Source organism: Ornithodoros turicata, chromosome 7 (assembly GCF_037126465.1).
Source record: "Ornithodoros turicata isolate Travis chromosome 7, ASM3712646v1, whole genome shotgun sequence".
NCBI lineage: Eukaryota > Metazoa > Arthropoda > Arachnida > Ixodida > Argasidae > Ornithodoros > Ornithodoros turicata.
In genome coordinates, this window is record NC_088207.1 from 4,590,902 (window position 1) to 4,611,043 (window position 20,142).

The window sequence follows — 20,142 nt, forward strand, 5'->3', positions numbered from 1 at the left end:
TCCGCCGGTAACGCACCATATGTCTGCGAAACTTGCTCTACATCGGCTTCCCATGTTAGGGTTAATAATGTCCCGACCCCGAAAGGTTCTGCCGCTGATGACGATCTTCGCACCTTGCTGCTGGATCTCCAAAAACAGATGTCGTTCCTGACCGATGAAGTGATCTTCCTGCGCGAAGAGAATCGCACGCTCAAGATAGCTATGACTGAAGGATTCGCGGCGACCACCTTACAGCTGAACGGTGTCCGGCGTGAAATCGGCAAGCTGCACCCGGCAATGCAAGTGACCTTATCTCAAGGAAGTTCAGTGCCTTCCTCTAAACCACCGATGTTGATGTCGAGACGCCCGCCGCATCTGAGGACCGTCGAGTCCTGACGGAAGCCAGTGCTTCAGCCTGGAACAGCCGCCCCTCTGACGACGATTTCGGTCGCCCGGGGCATTTTCCGCCATTGAGGCCTCCTTCAGTGCCGGCTATTCCTCCTGTCGGCCAGTTTTCTGTACATCCCAATATGACCCGCCAACGTGAAAGGAAGGAGGTCACACGAGGGAAGGCCACCGCCTCGTTACTCAAGGCCGCGTCCCCAGCCAGCGCACACAAAGGTAAAGCGGCCTTTGTCACCCGTCTCTGCCCATCGACTAGTCCTGAAGATGTCGCGTCCTACTTGCGAGACAGTGTAGGTGTAATGTCTCCCGTGTGCACCAAGTTGATTACCCGCAGCCCGGCCTATGCGTCATTCCACGTTACTTGGAGTGACGCCGACATCACGAAGTTGCTGAATGAGAACGTCTGGCCAAGCGACTGTTCATTCCGTGAATTTTCTGGCGTTCTCCGACCTACCATGATTCAAGCGGCTCCCCGCGATGACACAGCCACCTCCCCTCAACACGATGCAGTACCTGCATAACGGCAAAATAATGTGTTTGACTGCACCGTATATTATCAGAATGTCCGCGGCCTTCGTACGAAAAACGTTAAGTGCTTCCACAATGTCATTGATCTTGACTCTGATGTCCTTTGTTTGACTGAGACGTGGCTGCGGCCAGGCATACCAAGTTCCTCGTGTTTTCCAGAATATTACACTGTCTTTAGGTCCGACCGTTGTGAGACGCAAGCTCAAAGGGGTGGCGGTTCGCTTCCCCAAAAACACCCAATGTCCGATGAATGTACGTTTTTGGTCCATATGTCCATGTACAAAATCGAATATCCATTGTACGTGCCACGGATGCGCACATCTCAACATCCGTGACAGGTCCGTCGCGGATGTCCGTGGAAAATCGTATGTGGACCTTCGATATGTGAGCGAAAAATAGATCCCTATACTTTCGCGAAAGTCACGACCAAACGAGACCTTACGACACTTCTTAAGCTTGCTTCAGGTTTTCAAAGTTCGAAAGACCGCGCTTTTGTCAAAGGATTCGCCGCACGTTCAGGTACATCTTCATATAAAAAGGGCACTGAGGAGAAAAAAAAAAGTGAGCAAACCACACCCCGATACACACAAAGTGTGTATGTGTTCCTTCGTCCTGCTAGATTCGGCGTGGAAGCCGGCTGACTGCTTGTCATCTGGCCACCTGTCATCATCATCATCACCATCATCGTTTGTGCGTCTGTGCGTCTTCGGCGGGAAAGTGCATGGGAAAGTGGCGTTCGTCATAGTGTTATTTCATTTGAAGTGAATTTTTTGTGTGTCTGGCCAAAGTTTGTCGGCGTAGGATGGACACAGAAGGTATGCATGTTTCTATAATCTACTTTGAGTTATCAGCGGCGTTATTGCATTCTAGTGATGCGTTTGTAAGTGTGTAATAGTTAGTGTCAGTTACCGGTTGTCCATGATCCGTTGTGAACGCATGCAAGATGCCGAAGCGTAAGAAATCGACATTTTACTATCGGTTAAATCGGCGTGTTGTTGATACGTTGACCACATTTGGTGATGAAGATGTCCAGCGTATCAAGGGCGATGAAATTTCCCACTGTACGTCTTCCAATGGTCAGGACGCACATGAAGGGCGAAGTGCGGTTGAAAGTGCCGAAGAAAATAATGATACCCTTCACGAGTTCTTTGAACATGCCCACAGCCATGACTGGGGTGGAATGCCGAGCGAAAAATCGAGCGATACTGGTCATGTTTCTGCTTCAGGCGCACCAACAAATGACAAAAGCTTCCGCAATATCACAGAGGCTAGCATCGAAACTGCCGGCGCGCCGCAGTTTGAAGATACCGATGAAGTACAGGCTGTTGCAGACAAACTGAGAGTGTGGGCAATCAATTCAGGGAATAGCCATGACAGTATAACCAAACTGCTGTCAATTTTACGTGGTCATTCATGCCTTGCCGCTCTTCCCGGCTGTGCTAGAACCCTCTTGCAAACGCCAAGGGCACCTCAGGGCATTACTGACATGTGCGAGGGAAAATACTGCCATTTTGGACTTGTTAATGGCCTTCGTCACGTGCTTGACCCTGTTGCAGAATTGCCTGATGTCATCACCATTAATATCAACGTGGATGGCCTACCCCTCACCAAGAGCACTAGAAGTCAGTTTTGGCCGATATTGTGTAAAGTGGCTAACTACAGAAACACTGAGCCATTTCCTGCAGGTGTGTATTACGGTCAGGCCAAGGCTCTGTCAGCAAATACCTTCCTGGAGCCCTTTGTAGTGGAACTGGAGGATGCACTGCAGAACGGAGTCACCATCAAACACAAACAAATTGCACTTGCAGTGGGTGCTATAATTTGTGATGCACCAGCAAAGTCGTACATCCTGAACATAAAAGGCCATTGTGGCCATTTCAGCTGCACGAAATGTGTGACCCGTGGAGAGTACAACACTCGAAGGATGTCTTTCCCTGAGCTGACTGCTCCTCTGCGCACTGATTTCAGCTTTCGTAGCCATGATCAAAGTGAGCACCACACAGGTGAAACAGTCCTGGAGCGCCTTCCAATAGACCTCGTGAAGCAGGTACCCCTTGAGTACATGCATGTTGTATGTGTTGGAGTCGTCCACAAATTGCTTCTTCTGTGGTTTAAAGGTTCTAGGAAGTACAGGGTAGGAGTAAACACAAAAGGGGAGATCACAATTGAACTGGTCAAGCTTCAGCCCTACATCACCAGTGACTTCAGTCGAAAACCCCGCAGCGTTCTAGACCTTGAAAGGTGGAAAGCAACAGAATTCAGATTGTTTGTGCTGTACGTGGGCCCAGTTGCGCTACACGGAAGAATTCCCCCGGACATGTACTCTAATTTCATGGTGCTGCATTGTGCAATCACTATCCTGGCCAGTCCACTCCACTGCAAGCTCTACATAGACTATGCAGAGAAACTACTGCGACATTTTGTGGCCACGTACTCACTCTTGTATGGTACCCACCTGGTGTCACACAACATCCATGCACTAATACACCTGGCAGAAGACGTACGCACCCACGGGCCACTGGATTCATGGAGCGCATTTCCTTTTGAAAATCACATGAGGAAATTGAAGAAGTCTCAGCGAAAACCAGGAATGCCCCTCGAACAGCTGCACAATCGAATGGCCGAGAAGAGAGCAATCCCATTGCCGCTTCATGTCCCTTCCACTGAGCCCTCCTTTTCACTGCAGCACAACAATGGACCACTTCCTGCTGGGTCCACTGGCCCACAGTATAAGAAGATAACTATCCCTGACAAGTTTACTTTGAGGAAGAACAAAAGGGACAGCACTTGTATCATGGAAGATGGCAGCATAGTCGTAGTGTACAACATTGCCTTTTGCACACATAGTCATGAGCCCTGCATAATCGGGAGGAAATTTCTGAAGACAATAAATTTGTACTCGCAGCCGTGCAGCTCTTCTATGTTGGGCATATACTTAGCCACTCATCTTTCAAGCTTGTCTTGCTGGCCGTTAACGTCTGTAGTGAAGAAGTGCTTACGACTGCCACATCGCAATGGCTGGGCAGTTTTCCCTTTGGTTCACTGTGCTTGAGGAGAACTTGTGTGTGCATTAATTCCTTCTGATGCTACAACCACCGCTGCTGTTTCCTACATTATATCTCCAAGTAATTTCGTCTATTTGCAATCATTTTTCCAGGAGACAGGGACTTTGTGATTATGAAATTTGGTGATGACACTGTCGACATTGCGCACAGAAATTGGGAGAATGACGGTATGTGTGCATGGCCACCAGTGAAAGATGCTCGCCGAATACGGGAGCTCGTCATCTCAGGAACAATGCCAGGGCCCGGTTGGAAGTGGTTTCCGTGTGTGGCTGTTGGATGGTTCAGTAAGTTCCTTTTTCAGTGGCAATGTTAGCTTACTCTATTTGGTTAAACAGCTTCTTGTTATATCAATGTAGGAACGTATGAGGATGCCAGAAAAATGCTGCCCCGTGCTGAAGACACGTCAGACCTGGCCAGCGAGATCGAGCTTGGCAGGGGAAAACGAAAGCGAAGGAGGAGGAGAATTAGCAGTGATTCGGATGTCGAATCATCACGCCAGGTGTCAGATATGTCAGACGTTGAGAGTGTTGCGCATGCCCCAACTCCCCGGTTGCCGACACCTCCTTTGGTGATACCCGACAGAGGTATACATGTGCTAGGAGATTTTCTGCATGTCAGGTGTTCATTAATTGACCGCAACTGTGATACTTATTGTTGGCAACACTGTACTGTTGTTGGTGTGTTCAAATTGCGAGCATGACCCCACATTTTATGGAGTTGCATTTGTTATTATACGGATACTGTTTTCGGAACATTAGTGGAGCTAGGCTTCTAACCTCCTGCTTACGTTCACCACCCGCCAAGGCGCGGCCACAAAATGTATGTTTGCTCAATGTTCTCTTTTTACTGATATAGCCTTCATTAGGCATGTGCTTTGAAGTTAATGTGCAAAAATCTTACGTTCCATTTTAAATTTTTCAAGTTCAGTTAGCAATACTAGCTTAATTAACCGCCGACAACCATGCAAGCTACAAGTAGGTGGCAAAAGCCTTCACATGTGTTGTCACATGTTTCAAGTATCTATCTTGTGTTGCTTGTGTTAAAGCATTGTGCACAGTTTCCTGTGCAATGTCATATACATGCTATGCATCAGCAACTGCACTCAGTACATTGGTCTTCTGCCTTGCTGTGTTGCTGTGCTTTCTGCTCTTTTTTTTTCTTTTTTAAATCATTCCTCTGACTACAAATTGGGAGCTTGAGACCACCGATATCATAATTACTGTGGTGATGTATCTATACAGTAAGCAGTAATTTCAAATCATGAAGTGTGCAGTGGTGAGTCAAGTTTGGTGGAGATTCCTTCTTCTGAGATGCCTGACTATTAAAAATTTAATTTTCTGGTGCAGGGGACCTGAGAAGAACGACATCACAGAGAAGTAACAAGGAAGGACCACGTCGCAGAGCAGCTGAAGCTTTGGAAACGAGGCCATCAAGTGCTACTTATTCTCTTGGCCTGTCACAGAGTGGTATGTAGGTGGGATATTATTATTGTTGGGGTGGGATTATGTAGGTTGGCCTTATATGCGACAAAATAGGTGCCACAACTAATTAACTAGAGGGCCCAATACAAATTGCATGCTTCACACAGGAATCATCCTATGAATAGCCAGAGCTTTCAGCTCTGGCCAGTCAGTCCTCTTCAGTTTTCGTTCTGCCGCACTGTAACGAAGTTAACTTAGTGAAACTAAAACCATGAGTGCCTTGCCCTGTCCAAGCCTTATTCTGAGCATGCTTAAAATTCCCAGTGTTGAAGCATATAAAGGGAAAAACACCCTTTTGATTTATGCACAGACCCTGAAATTTTGGGGTTAAACCTGATTTTTTTTTCGAATTTGCACCCCCAAATCCAGGCTCACCTATTTAATGTGAAACCCAATTTCTACCAAAATGCACCTAAGCTTGGCACCTCACGGCAGTGACAGACTAATTTTTCGTGAAATACGCAGTAGACCTCTACTTCTGATACTCATGACATCGGATAAATGGTACAATGATAGTTTATTCTATAATCCAGAAAAAAAAATATGTCCCCGAAACTTCAGGGTACTATTTATGCTCCAATGCTTCTTTCTTCTCTCTATTTGTACTATACTAGTGTACTCAAGTCCTAGCACTATGAACTTTAAAAGTTACAAAATTTTAATATTCTTTCAGGCTCTTCATCTCCCGCATCAGATAGGCTGGCAGGCTCTACTCTCAGCAGCTCATGGGATCCCAGTGTCTCCATTCCAAGGCGAAGTAGGCCATTGAGTAAGTGTTAACCAACTATGTTATACTAACCATCATTCGGTTGATAGTGTGTCTGTGCTGGCCGCAAATGTGATTTTTTATTAATTCATTTTATAATATGATAGCTCTACACCAGTAGTTCTGAACGGGGGGTTCTGTGAGCCTTGTCATGAAGCCATGACACTCATGATTGCATGGGTCTGGGTTCATCAGGCAACATACTTTTTTTACAACATGCTATGATAAATGTTCTTTTGAAGTTAACAGAAACCCAGATACAAATCACACTGAGTATATCTCTTTACAAAGTAAGCATTTAGGTACAAACTATGATAAATGTGCTTTTGCCAGCTTAATAACCAATGCACCGCTTCTGTGCTTCTCTCCCTTGTTTTGTGTATTTTGAAGCCTCTGTCTGCCATAGCAACTTTGAATGTACTAATTGTGAACAGTGGCATCTGTTTATGAAATTACTGCATCTCGCCACATTGGAACACATATTTAAATTTTTGCGCTGTTAAACAAAAAAGTTCCCATTCCCATGTACAGTGCTGTACATCTTTGCGGCCGGTCGCCGTTGTTTCCGTGTTTATGGTCCTCCCGGGATTTCAAAACTGTCATACGATTACTCAATTTCTAATAGACTATATGCATAAATCCTAAAGCCAGCGCGACATGGTGTGTCCTGGAGGGCCCGTTTGTTCCACGGCACTTCCTTCTCTCCCTCCTTCTCGGCAGAATCAAGCCCGGAGAGAAAAAGAGAGAAGGAAGGTGCCAGGGGAACAAACGGGCTCCCAAGGTACACCGCGTCACGCTGGCCTCTAGGATTCCACATATCGTCTATTGCGTTGTTGAGGTCAGCATTCTTCTGCAATGTTGAGGGTTGTGTACAGTTGTGAAGGGTTGGTATGTCGTCATTGTCGACGTACTCTTTCAGCCTGGCAGTACAACCCGGATGTTTCACGTGCTCTACTGGCTCCCTGGCGTTCTAACTATTGTACTGTTTGTACCGTGACTGTACTACCGTACTCCCCTACATCCCGCGGGTTACGCATTTAAATGTTTCCACGTAGATACCCCCAGAACCAAAGGCAACCGAATGCCCTGGAACATGAATGCACTGCACGTGAAGCCTATGATATGAAAAACGTGATCGGGCGGTGCGGCGTGAGTGAATCAGCTTCGTGAGCCAGTGTCATGCGAATTGAGCTTATGCAAGTGCGGTTTGGGGACCTATCTTGTCTATTTTTCTTAATTTATTTACTTTCGTTCACATTTTCTGGCTCGAAAGTGGGGGTGCGTGGATACACGAGAGCGTGGCATATGGTGTGGAACCGCGAAACCCAGATTTCAGACAAGTATATCACAAGCAGCACTTTATGGGAGACATGGGTAGACTGGAGTAGTACTTTCTGATCTTTTGTGAAGAAAAGTTGATGATCATTTTCCAATCACAGGATTTCTAGACTTCAATTCGTGAGGCTAAATTACCTGCAATTTAGAATTTGTCACATTTGCATGAACAACAAATAAGTTGTCTAAAGTCCAACACTGTTTGCTGTGCAATCTTCCAGCAAATTTTCTTGTTCCCTATGCATTCCAACCTTTAACACTTTTTGTGCGCAAAGATGCGGAAACATCTGCTCCAGCGGACGTTCAACCTTCCAGAGGTTCGAGCTCCAGGAATTATTCAGAGGGGAGCCTTGGAGGAACACAAAGTGAGTGTTTGTACTTCATTGCCCAAGCAGTACTTGCAAATGCAAAACACTTTTCGCAGCGGTTCATGCAATGTCCCAGCGATTGGATCAGCAGCCACCCCAACCTCGACAACTTCTGTCAAGACAGAGGTCAATGTCAAGTGTGGAAGATTCAAAGTATGCACGAGGTGGGCAGCAGCTTATACTCTATTTTCCAATGAATAGTGTATGCTCCATAGGTAGGGTTTAACTTTTTTGGGTTAAACCCAAATACACCCACTGTTTATTCCCAAACGATAGTTGTAAAGTTGTGGTTTAACTCGAATCTACTCGAAACGCCAACTCTATAAGCTTGCTTCTGTGTCGTATGTAACGGAAATCATCAAAAATTTTGAAATAAAATAACAAAAATGACGAAGCAGGAGAAATCCTAACAGATCCTCTTGAGAGCTGCTCAATAGTCATGAGAATATAATCCAGATAAGCCCGAATTTCCCCGATTTTCGCTCACGTTGTGTCAAATCACAACAAATATAGGCCGAACACACCCGAATTTTAAACTGAAAATATCACTCGATATTTACCCCCCGAATTTGGCAAAAAATATAACCCGAAAAAGTCAGGCCCTAGTTAAGATGTAGCACACTATGCCTTGCTTGTGCCACTTGTAGGCGACATTCCATCCAATGAAGCCACAACCATTACTGTACAAGAACTTCACATTGACTGCAGTAACTTAAAAAAAAAAAAAGAACAAAGGTGCAAAAAAATAGTGAGCTATGATTGCTGGTTACAACCTTAATTCAAGACTTTGGGAACCTGCTGGGACCTGTCAGTTGTTTCGCTGTTGTTCGGATTTCGTTGTAACGAGGTTTGACTGTATTTTCATTTTCCTTCCGATTACAGATTTTGAACAGATCATCAGGCTCCTTCACACGATCAGGCTCAACCAAGAAGAACACGGTGAGCAGCTGCATTTGATCATGTCGGAAATGACAACTCGGGTGCATGAAGAGCTGGATGATGACTTCCTCCAAAGGCCATTCGAGGACCTCGATGAATTTTTGTTCTTTGACAATGAACTGAAAACATCGGCTGACAGAAGAGAGAAACTGGTATGTTCGTTCTCCGATACATTCTGAAATTGGGCTTGGCATTTTTATATGGCTAACTCATCCACATATGCTTTTTTGCATATCTCTGTGGTCTTGCTGCCAATTTACCTGTCTTTTTTTTTTCCATATTTAGTCATGCAGGGGCCATGTCCTTTGTACTTCCACCTCAAAATGTAGAACAAAAAGGTTCTCTCCATTCACCAAGTTCTGCCAGGTGTGGCAGGAATGGCAGATGTCTGCGCCACCTGATTTAATAATATTCTGGGCTTTCCATACAGCAAATGGGCAGCTGGATCAAAATTTGCCATCAGCAAAGATTGCACCAGTATGCTTCTGTGGTGTGAGACGTCTGCTGTCGCCACGTCCCAATCTCTTTCGTGCAAGGTGTATTTTCACCCGTATTTTCCGCAAGCCTAGGATTCCACACGAGTTATTCGACAGAGAGATTTTCTGTGGAATTGCTAAACTTTTGGGAATGTTGATTGGAATTTACCAACATCCTCTGCACTGGGTCATTTTCATGTAGGAAAAAAATAATTTTCAGTAACGTGTTCAGAATAGTAGAGAACTACGATGCCCTCTTCATGGATTGATTAGATTTTCGAACATTTTTGGAATCCAGTTGCAATAGCTGGGTCATTCCACGCCAAACGTCCGAGTGAAAAATTTGACCATCGCAGATTTTGCTTTAAAAAATCAGGTGGTGTTGTTATGATAAGATCACTGATGAAGTTTCAACTCGTTAAAAAAAATTTCCGTCTTGAACTTTGAATTTGAAATTTACGAAATTGCGCAAAACCGCACCTTCGAAAACCTAATCGCGCTGCGTAATGGATAATGAAACTGCGTGCATTTTTAGACTGGATGGAAGCTGAAACGATAATACTTACACCTGAGAACTCAAAATGCACTCTGGACATGTTTCGTGCAATTTTAATAGCATGCGAAACAGTGCCAAAATTGCAAACTTTGCCATTTTATTGCACGCACATACTGAACACAAGAACGCTGGAAATACTTCATCGGCAAGATACTGTAGGGCTGTACAAGATTAAAAATTGCCGTCCAGAAAAGAGGAGAATAAGTTGGTGAAAAAAATATGTTAATTTGTCAGTTTTTCGCAAAAACGGTAAGCTTTGCTTGAAATATCAAAAATGGTGGGCCGCAGAAAAATATGAGGGAAGCTCACAGAGATAGTATCAGGTGCGTTGAACAAGCTGATAAAGTTTCAAAAAGGTATTATTTTTTGTTTCTGGAAAAATAATTTTTGAAGGTTGGCACGTGGAGCGGCCTGTGCGGCCGAACAAACGTCACAGAGAGCTCCAGCGCCGCAGAGGATCGACGGCGCATCATTATTTCAGTCGTCTGGTACAGGTCCTAGTAGTGCCGGGAACCGTTTCTTCTTAGAATACAACGTCAGTCCAACATTGATTGTGTGCTTATCAATTGGTTCAAAGCTGTGATAGCGGCGTGTGCCTGGAATCGGCGACGCGTTTTGATACCGGTGCTGTAGGAATTCACTTGCTTTCTGAACATCAAGACCCGAAACCCAGATAGGAGTGATATTTTTGAGCGTCTCTTGTGCCCAGCGGAACAGCTGTACTGGGGTCAAAATCTGCTCCGTGAATGGTCGTTGAATGCTTGCCTTTGCAGCTAATCGCTTCAGGGTGCCCCCAATGCCATCGCATGGCCCTTTGCCGTGCGATTTATCAAAGAACTGCCATGTCGCGTCGATCCCGAAGTCGTCAGGATGGTGGCAGAGATTAACGAAGTTTTTTTTTTGTATTGAGAGCTTGCCCCATCGTAAAAATAGTGAGTCTTGGTTACACCCGGGATAGCACATTATGATCTCCATTATGAGACTTTTCTGAAAAGCGTACACCGTTGCGTTGTCGTGTGTGAGATGATCTGAAATGATGGAGTAGGACTTCACGTGGAGAGAGCCGTCGACCTCGCCTTGCTCGCGATAGTAGATGCATGCCGGATGAACAGTTGCTTGAGAGCTGTCCCACTGGAAACTTTGCCCACTTTCGTGTAGCAGACGACTGAAGTGTTGATGCGCCGTCGATCGGCTGCATCGCCGGAGCTCTCCGTGACGTTCGTTCGGCGGCTCAGGCCGCTCCACATGCCAACCTTCAAAAATTATTTTTTCGGAAACAAAAAATAATAGCTTTTTGAAACTTTCAGACCGCTCAATGCACCTGATACTATCTCAGTAAGCTTCCCTCATATTTTCCCGCGGCCCACCATTTTCGATATTTCGAGGCAAACTTGCCGTTTTTCTGAAAAAATGACAATTTAACATATTTTTTTCGCCAACTTATCCTCCGTTTTTCTGGACGGCAAATTTTTAATGTTGTACTTCCCCACAATATCTTGCCTGTAAATTATTTCCAACGCTCTTGTGTTCAGCATGTGCGTGAAATAAAATGGCAAAGTTTGCAATTTTGGCAGTGTTTTGCATGCCATTGAAATTGCACGGAACGTGTCCACAGTGCGTTTTGGGACTTCCGGTGCTAGCATCATTATCTCAGCTGCTATCCCGTCCAAAAATATGCCCAATTTCATTCTCCATTACGCAGCGCGATTAGTTTTTGGAAGGTGCGGTTCTGCACAATTCCGTAAATTTCATGTTCAAATTTCAAGGCGAAAATTTTTTTAACGCGCAGAAAGTTTATCAGTAATGTTTTCTTATCACAACAACACCGCCTGATTTTTTAAAACAATATCTGCGATGGTCAAATTTTTCACTTGGACGTCTGGCGTGAAATGACCCAGCTCCTTTTCTTAATCGGGCTCTAGTCTGCAACTGCAACCACTGCAGGAAGTCCACTTTACACAAGCTTTTTTAGTGTCCCATTGTGTCATTGATACATTTTGTGCATGGGTTTACATGCAGTCTTTTTTTTTCTCTCTCTCTCTCCTTTTTTTTCTTTTTTTTGCATGGCATGAAAAATTGTGGTTTCAGGACGAGGTATGCCATTAATAATGATGGGGATAAAAATCTCAAAGGTCTGTAGTTTTGTGCTTTGGCATTATACTATCATAAAATTACAGTTAGTATTTGTCGGGTGATTCACAGACTCAAGTAGCCTATCAAATGAGCTTCCCGAGCTCCCTAGGTTTAGCACCGAATTTTTTATCCATGTCGCTTATTTTAGTTTGAAATATTCGTTTAACTTAGCATCAGTCTTTGCCGACATTTCAAAGTTCAAAGAAATGGCCATCAGAATGCAACTTTTACCACTGTTCTATTTTTGGAAGGAAGTGAAACATGTATTAGCTCAACCATCCTGCAGTGTTTGTACACTCCTAGTTTTCAGATGTTAGTTTCATAGTCCTTCTATTCATTGAACATCTCCTTTCAGAGAGCCTTTTTCTGCAAATTTGGGGGCCGACACGCAAAGGAGAAGACTGTTGTAGCCCTGCAGCATTTGATGGGTGACACAGTTGCCGAGCAATTTAGTTGGTACGGGAAAAAAGGGAAGATGAAGTTCTATGCACTTAACAGTTGTGATATCCTGCTGAGTACGTATTATTTTACTATTTGCAGGTCTTATGTTCAGAATAAAAATGTGTATATGCATGCTATATTAGTGCAGAAATTGGACATTTTGTGAAAAGACCAGAATTTTGGAGACAGCCTTTAGTTGCCATTTTCACATTGCTATTGCAACACATATGTCATTAGGGGACGCTAGGCAGGAAACAAATTTTTCCCATCAATGGAAGTGATCACCTTTTTCTTTGAACTCTCCGAAATTCAATTTTGAAAAATCTACAGAGCTTTCAGCAAAAATAGTAGACAAGTAGGCTGTTGCACCACTCTGTACAGTAAAAATAGTTTTGTCATGTTTTGTGCACTACCTCAGTGCTATTTAAAAATTTTAGTTCATGCTGAGTGTAAGTTTCTTTCTTCAGGTGAGGCCATTCCGGAGGCAGACTTTTACTACTCGTGGTTAGTGATTCCATGCATCAGGTGTCAACCGGAGCTATGAATGTATCTGTCCTTACCAGTGCTAATTATACCTTGTCATCCAGTTGCTACATTCCTTATTGCCAATAATAATTCAGGGTTTAGGTCGCGAGACAACTACGATCTTGAACGATGCCACAGTGGTTGGTTTACTGATAAATTTTGCCCACCTGAGGGTTCTTTAACATGCGCGAAATCTCACACCCAGTGTAACATCCCTTCCGGGGACGTTGTGCATAAACAGTCCATACCTGCTACCGAATTGCTAGCCTCCTCGGTCAGGATCGAACCAGCGGCCTTGGGATTGGAAGGCCGACACACTACCAACCAAGCCACTGAGGCAGCGGTCCTTCTTGCCAAGACACAACACTTACGCCCATTTTTACATGCACATCTTAGGCTCAAGTATAAAACATTGGCTCTGCAGTATTTTTAATTTAAGGGAGAAGCACACGAGTCCCCTTCATAAGGTCATTTGGCTGCTCCGAAACCAAATTTTTGCTGCTCCAAAGGGTGCTCCAGAATGGATTTGGATGTGTTCAAGCCCTTGATATTACGTGGTAAACCACATAATATTTTACTGCTATTTGAAAATACTTTATTTGTTACTATTTAAAAAATGCTGTTCGATTCAAACCACAATGCTGCTGTTCACACAGCCCCAGTCTTCAGCATTTGTACGCTGTGCGCTTTTGCCCATGGAAAGATAAATACTGTAAATGTTTGGTTTCTACAGCTTTACCTATTGAAATATATGCTTGGATTTGTCATCCAAACCTTTTTTTTTTTTTTTTTTCGATACAGAGCAGTTTATCCCATAACTTTGTAACAGGCAGTCACTTTACAGTACAAATAAGAGCAGGGTAGAGTGCACACAGCGCCTTTGTCGAGGCACATAAATGCATGATCACATGCAATTGAGAAGGCTATGGAACATTGCTGTTTTGCCCTCTTGAATTTTCTTTCTTGTGTACCTCTGTCGCTGCTGAGGGAAGAAGGCACACTAACTCCTGAACAGGCAATGCTGAAGTTGCCTGGGAAAGCATGGTTGCACAAAGATATCCGATTTGGTGAAGCAACGGCAGTTTTTGCAACTTTACCTTTGCTTTTTTTTTTTGTGTGTGTGTGTGTGTGTGTTGGCAGTGGCTGCATTTACAGAGTGCCAAGTAAACCTAACACCTGAATTTCCAGTGACTTCAAATTCAGAATTTAACAAATTTGCCTTTTTTGATGGTGAAAATGCCGTGTAGAAAATTTTGAAAGGCACCTTTGATAGACTACAAATAAAATTACCCGGCATGTTAGGAACAACAGCTGCATGTGAGAAACTCGTATTTTACCGACAATCAGGTATTTAGTGAAGCGCTATGGTTTAGGGATGAAATGTAGCAAAAGTGGTTTTCTATTTCCTCATGATACATGTTTTCACTTCAGAGGCCCTTTGTAGAGCAAGAACTCGGTCAAAAGCAAGTGGCACAGCTGCAGACACTACCCCAACCTACAAGGAAGTTGAAGCTGCAGTAAAGGACTGGCTGCGTAGGGCTAAAGAACGAAGAGCCAGCCGTAGTAAAGCACAAGTCTCCCAAGAGGAAGAACTCATCCCAGATCCAGAATGAGCAGCACAGATTAATGTCGTCTTCAAGCCACATCGGCTATATGCAGGTTGGCAAAAGATGTTACCTGCAGCCAGCAAACAATGCTCAGCACAGTTAGGGGAAGCACTGCGCTATCCGCACATTGAGCTTAAATTTGAGGGTGATTTAAGGCTGCAGTGAAAGATTACAAAGCAAAATATATTAACCTTGATACAGAAGTAGAAAGATTGTTGTGTGGGCAAAAGCTATTGATACCAGTTGATGCAGGGCTCCCCAGGCAGTGCACGGTACTTCTGAGGCTTCCCACAGACTCTGCTTGCAGGGTGATGCAGTGAGAACGCATTTTGAAAGCCTCAGGTTTATCATGCGCCACTTGTGGAGTCCTGCTTCAACTGGCATCAATAGCTGTTGCTTACACTCCAACCTTGCTATTTCAGCATGAGGTCTAAGACATTTTGGTCTGATTTTTCACTGCACCATTTTCAGCCTCGGATTTAAATGGCAATTCGCTGAGGCCTATTGTATCTTTGATGGTGTACCAGCAAGCAGTGGTATTGTTGGGCAGTTTCGAGTATATGTGTATGAATGTTTGTTCAAAACTTTTGCAGCATAGCTTTGTCATAATATATGTGGTCCTACACTCTTAAAAATGAACTTCACCGCATAACACGCTCCCAGCCAACCATCATCTCGAATGATATCGTTATCTACCTTGATTTGTTGAAAACGCGAGGCGTACGCCTTTTCTGTGACAATTATGAATCACAAAAAAGGCATTCGCCTCCCGTTTTCAACAAATCAGAGCAGATAACGATATCATTAGAAGTGATGGTTGGCTAGGAGCGTGCTATGCGGTGAAGTTCATTTTTAAGAGTGTACTATTCATTGTGTTGCCACTCACAATAAGTTAGTAACTTACTTCATGTAGCTCAGTGTCATAGTGATGAACCTCCGATATTTTTTATCTAGTAGAAAAGCGTGCGTAACCCAGCCTCCCTGTAGGCTGTTTTTTATTCTTTATTTTTTGCTTATGAGTATTGCATTCTGGCTCAGTTCTAGAAGTCAGCCCTAGTCACTTGTGTTCTAGTCAGCACACATGTACCTGTGTATTTTCGTTTATTGTTATTCAGTTTACAATCGCGCACATATTTTTCTTGTCGTGCCACGCCACAAAAATGGACCGTTTCTGCACTCTGCAGTGTTAGCCTGCACTCAACATCATAGGCAGAAGGAACCCTCATGACCATCCCTGTTAAGTGTGCCACAAAAAAGTACTGAAAAGTTTTGCAACCTTTCATTCTGTTCAATACAAAATATCAGAACATTTTGTGTTCTCCTGTGTAACTATTTTTTGTACACCATTTTTTGTGTGCCTTTATTGTACTCATTTTGGAAATTATGGTAGGAATGGCTGGTGGTTGTAGCACAGATGTGAACATATTTTTTCAGATATCTTAAGCGTGTGTACTTGAATACCCGTATTCACCAGTCGACTTAAACCATTGGTTTAGTGACGTCGGGTTTAAAGCGATCACGTGATCTCTCCGGCTATGAAGCGCCATCCAAACAGTTGACTACAACGCATGCGCATTATTCACATTGTCACGTGTTGGTTGAGGGGAAGGAGAAAGTAGCAGACGACAGGACTGCGAAGGAGGGAAGGCTCCTGTGTTGTTTTTTTTTTTTATTATTATGAGGTTGTTACGGAAGAAAAGTTGAGATGGCGCTGCTGCAGGTGGTTGCGGATCAGGGTATCGGTAATCGGTGGTTAGATCTACCTCTGTATCTGTTAATGACAAGCTCCGCGAGATATGGTTGTTGTGGTCACTAAAAAGGTGTACATAGTAAGCGTTTGCAATGTTATTTGAAAAAACAGAAGTAGGTATCCTCGCGGAGGTTATCGTTGTGCTATTGTCAGTGTTTCGTCGTCGATTGTGATTGCGTGTAATAATATCATCCGCATCGACCATCGCTTATTTATCGTCTGTTGTGCGATATGTGTGGTGAACTGCAACGACCAAGATTGCCTCTCGATTGCTGGGGCATTCCAGCAGCGTCCTTTATACGCTTTCGAGCCTGGTGTCATGAACGCAACGTGTGTGCAAGTGTTTGATCACTGTGGGCTATGTAAACAGTAAACAGAAAGAAAGTTGATGCTGCATGGGACTCCCACACGCACAACTTTTACGGTGTTATCGGTTTAAGAAATCGACGTGATACTTTCAACGTGTCACAAACCTGCAACGCGTTAGAGTATCTCCTTGCTGGCTGTGTTTCTTTGGAGCGCGACTGATACGGAAGACGTACTCAGGGTGCTGCCTTGTTTGCGTCGTCGTCCTGTGTGTGTGTGTGTGTGTGTATTTCGTTTGTTTGTTTAGCTCTGTTTTCGTCATGTTACCCAGGGCGTCCTTGCTTGTGAGCGTGGAAGTGTTGTGACCCCGTGTCAGTGCGGTGCGTTGCTGTGCTTAACTCTGACCTCTTTTATTTCTGCATTTCAGCATATCAGATTATTGTAGAAATCACTAAGCACTAAATTGATTGTTCTGTTCAGCCCACAAAGATTCATCGTTACGTTGTGACTGTCTCTTGCTCTGATGAAATTTCACGAAATAGGAACATACCTCATGTATATATTTGTCATTGCCGTTACTGAGCATATTTGTCATTTGATATGATGCATTCGACATTGTTAAAATAAATGGCCACAGTTTAGTGCCAGCACACTACGTCTGAACTATTCAGGATTTGTAGTTTAATGAGACCACGTACACAAAATACAGATGTTAAAATGAACCAAATATCTCATAAAGAAGGTGGTGTTATACCAGTTTCACGAGTGGTGTTCAAAGGATAGAGCAAACAGGAATGGACCAAACAAAACACATACAACAGCTGCAACATCAGCTACAAATAAGCCTGTGCTGTTATTTTGTTCAATAATTGCATTGTGCTTATTTCTTTAACTTCATCCATTATTGAGGGAACACTTTTATGCAACTGGTTCGGGACTTACACATTTTCCGTGCTAATTCTTTACAAGCTTCTCTCTCAACTTCATACTGGCATTGTAAATTTCACTAGCATTATCATCGCACCATTACATGCCAAACCATCACGACCACCAATGCTCCCCACAGCTCATGCCATGCTAAAATACGGCTGCCAACAGCACATCATGCACTAAACAAGTGTAGCAAGGCAGGGTAGGTCATACGAATTATGGTGTGTAGACAGCCAAAAAACGCGGACAGAAGAACAATGACACGGACGACTGCATCATGCACTACGCTCTGTGAAATCACTCCTTATTTAAGCTTTTAATTTAGGATTCTTGTTCAGAAAGAATTTGCGTTAGTGATGCAGTTAGTTATCACTCCATCCTAACACAGATCACTCAACTTTGACTGTGAAATGACATAAGAGGCCACTGTATAATTGTGTAAACTTAGTTTGTTAATTTTTATTTCAGCAGCTCTTCACCGCTTGCTTTGCATTTTTTTAGTTTTCCAGTCATGGAATAGTTTTCAGACTATTTTCCCAGTTTTCCATGCTTTACTGGATTGCAGACATCCTGAGCTACACACTGTAATTCAAGCAACTGGGCATTCTAGGATTACATGTTTGTGACCTGCCTCGACTAATTCTCGTTCTTTACACCGATGATAAAGCTCTGAAAAATTATTGCACAGGCTGCATTTCTGCACTATGTGGTTATGCAGTTTGACTGTACAGCTTTGTATTGAGAGATTGTGCTATTTCTTAAGAAACAACACAGTGGAATATCAAAGCAAGGCACACCTAGAGGTGCTCATTCTAGCATGAAATCCCTGTAGTAGCACTGATCATTGTCTGCTTGCTTTCTGTATTGATCTATAGCAGACAGTGAGATGAAGTTTGCAATGGACAAATATGCACAATGCAAATAAGCTCACACAAAGAAAGGAATGCAACTTGAAATCACGTGCATCTTAGCTACAATGTGCTCTATTACTTTTATTAAAATTTACATGTTTGTATATCTTTCTTCCACAATTTCACTTATTTTTTTAACCTCTTTGGTAGTTGTCACTTTGTAGAGGCAGACATATTCATCCAGTTGTGTCAACACAAATCTATGCAACTGGACAGTTTAATGTAGTGAGCATGGTGTACTGCATCATGAAGGACAAAGTTTGGGAGCAGATGTATGGGACATAACACTGAATATGTAGTAAAATAATACAGATGCCTCTGCATGACTAACCACCTAACTTCAGTAACGAGTGATGAACATGCAGTCTTCAGGCAACTTCAGGAAATTAATACATGATGTATGGGGAAATGGTTCAGAAGATTTACCAGCACCCAAAGCAACAGTTTCACAAGTTCCGGCCAAATGCATTATGTTGGCGCACAAGATAAGCATGTAATTATTTCGTTCCACTTAACTGAACTTTATGCACCCCTAAGAAAATGAAAATGTAGGAGGAGAGGGGGGTTCTGAAAAGAAACAGAAGTAGTGTGAATTTCCCGTTAAAAAGAAATGAAAAATTCCACACACATAACCACAAGATTTACGAACCTATGGTGAAGCAAGCTCTTACACAGACATGTCTTTCGTGTGTTACATGAAGGTCAGTTGTGTTGGGGATGGCATGGTATCGATAAGCCTAAGCTAATGCCAGCCACATATTTGTATAGCAGTAAATTTTCTTCACATGTGGCTTTGAAGAACTGCTTACTTGAAACAAAATAAATAACCAGGTGTGACACATATACAATCTAATGTCACAGGCATTTGGTGCCAGTCATTCAGCGAAAATACTTTGCATGAGATGCCACATATTCTCCTGGTGACGATGAGGGGGAAGGAAGCTTTCCAGCGATAAATGTATGTCATGGTGTCGTGTATTGCAACAGCATTCAGGCACTGTTTCGAGTGACAGATCCATAGATGTTAAAACCATTTGTCATGACGCTGATGACACAGTCTTAGTTACATCCGAATTTTGTTACCGTAGTATTCCCATATTGTGTATACCCTCCACTCACTGCTTTATGGGGGGAGTGCGAGTCAAGGCAGAGGAGAGCCGGTGTGATATGGAAGTACCCATTCTGCGTAGATATTGTACAGGACATGTCATACAGGAAAAACCGTGGACACTTAGCATGCACCTGAGCTGGTGTATAAGGAACAAGTTGTAACATAACTGAATGTACAGTGAGGTACTACACATATGCATATTAGACGTGGATATTGGTTTGGTTCCCTATTTTTGAACTCGGCTATTCAGAACACGTTGAAGACAGGCACAACACCAAATTAGAGGCATTGTGGCATTCGCGATAAATAGAAGCATGATTGCGATGTGCATGCAGGAGTATATTATAAATCATGTAGCATGATTCCATAGGAATGTGTTTTCCCATTCTTAAGATTTACCTCTACAGGATATGAGACTACACAACAAGAGTGCACTGATCACACTAGTGTAAAGCTGCAGTGTCGTCAAGCAATTTTTAACAGTCCTGCTCACAGAAATGATGCAGAACAGCATGCATACATTTTAGCTT

The 20,142-nt window shown here is 43.4% G+C and overlaps 1 protein-coding gene across 1 annotated transcript; it reads left to right on the forward strand.

The window, feature by feature from the left end:
* Positions 1-1,561: 1,561 nt before the first annotated feature.
* LOC135400380 (uncharacterized) lies at positions 1,562-14,610 on the forward strand. The gene is made up of 10 exons (XM_064632225.1): positions 1,562-1,727; positions 4,070-4,261; positions 4,334-4,561; positions 5,324-5,443; positions 6,132-6,227; positions 7,835-7,924; positions 7,984-8,091; positions 8,810-9,018; positions 12,387-12,546; positions 14,429-14,610. The coding sequence occupies exons 1-10, from the start codon at positions 1,715-1,717 to the stop codon at positions 14,608-14,610; spliced, it is 1,398 nt and encodes a 465-aa protein (XP_064488295.1). The 5' UTR covers positions 1,562-1,714.
* Positions 14,611-20,142: the final 5,532 nt, after the last annotated feature.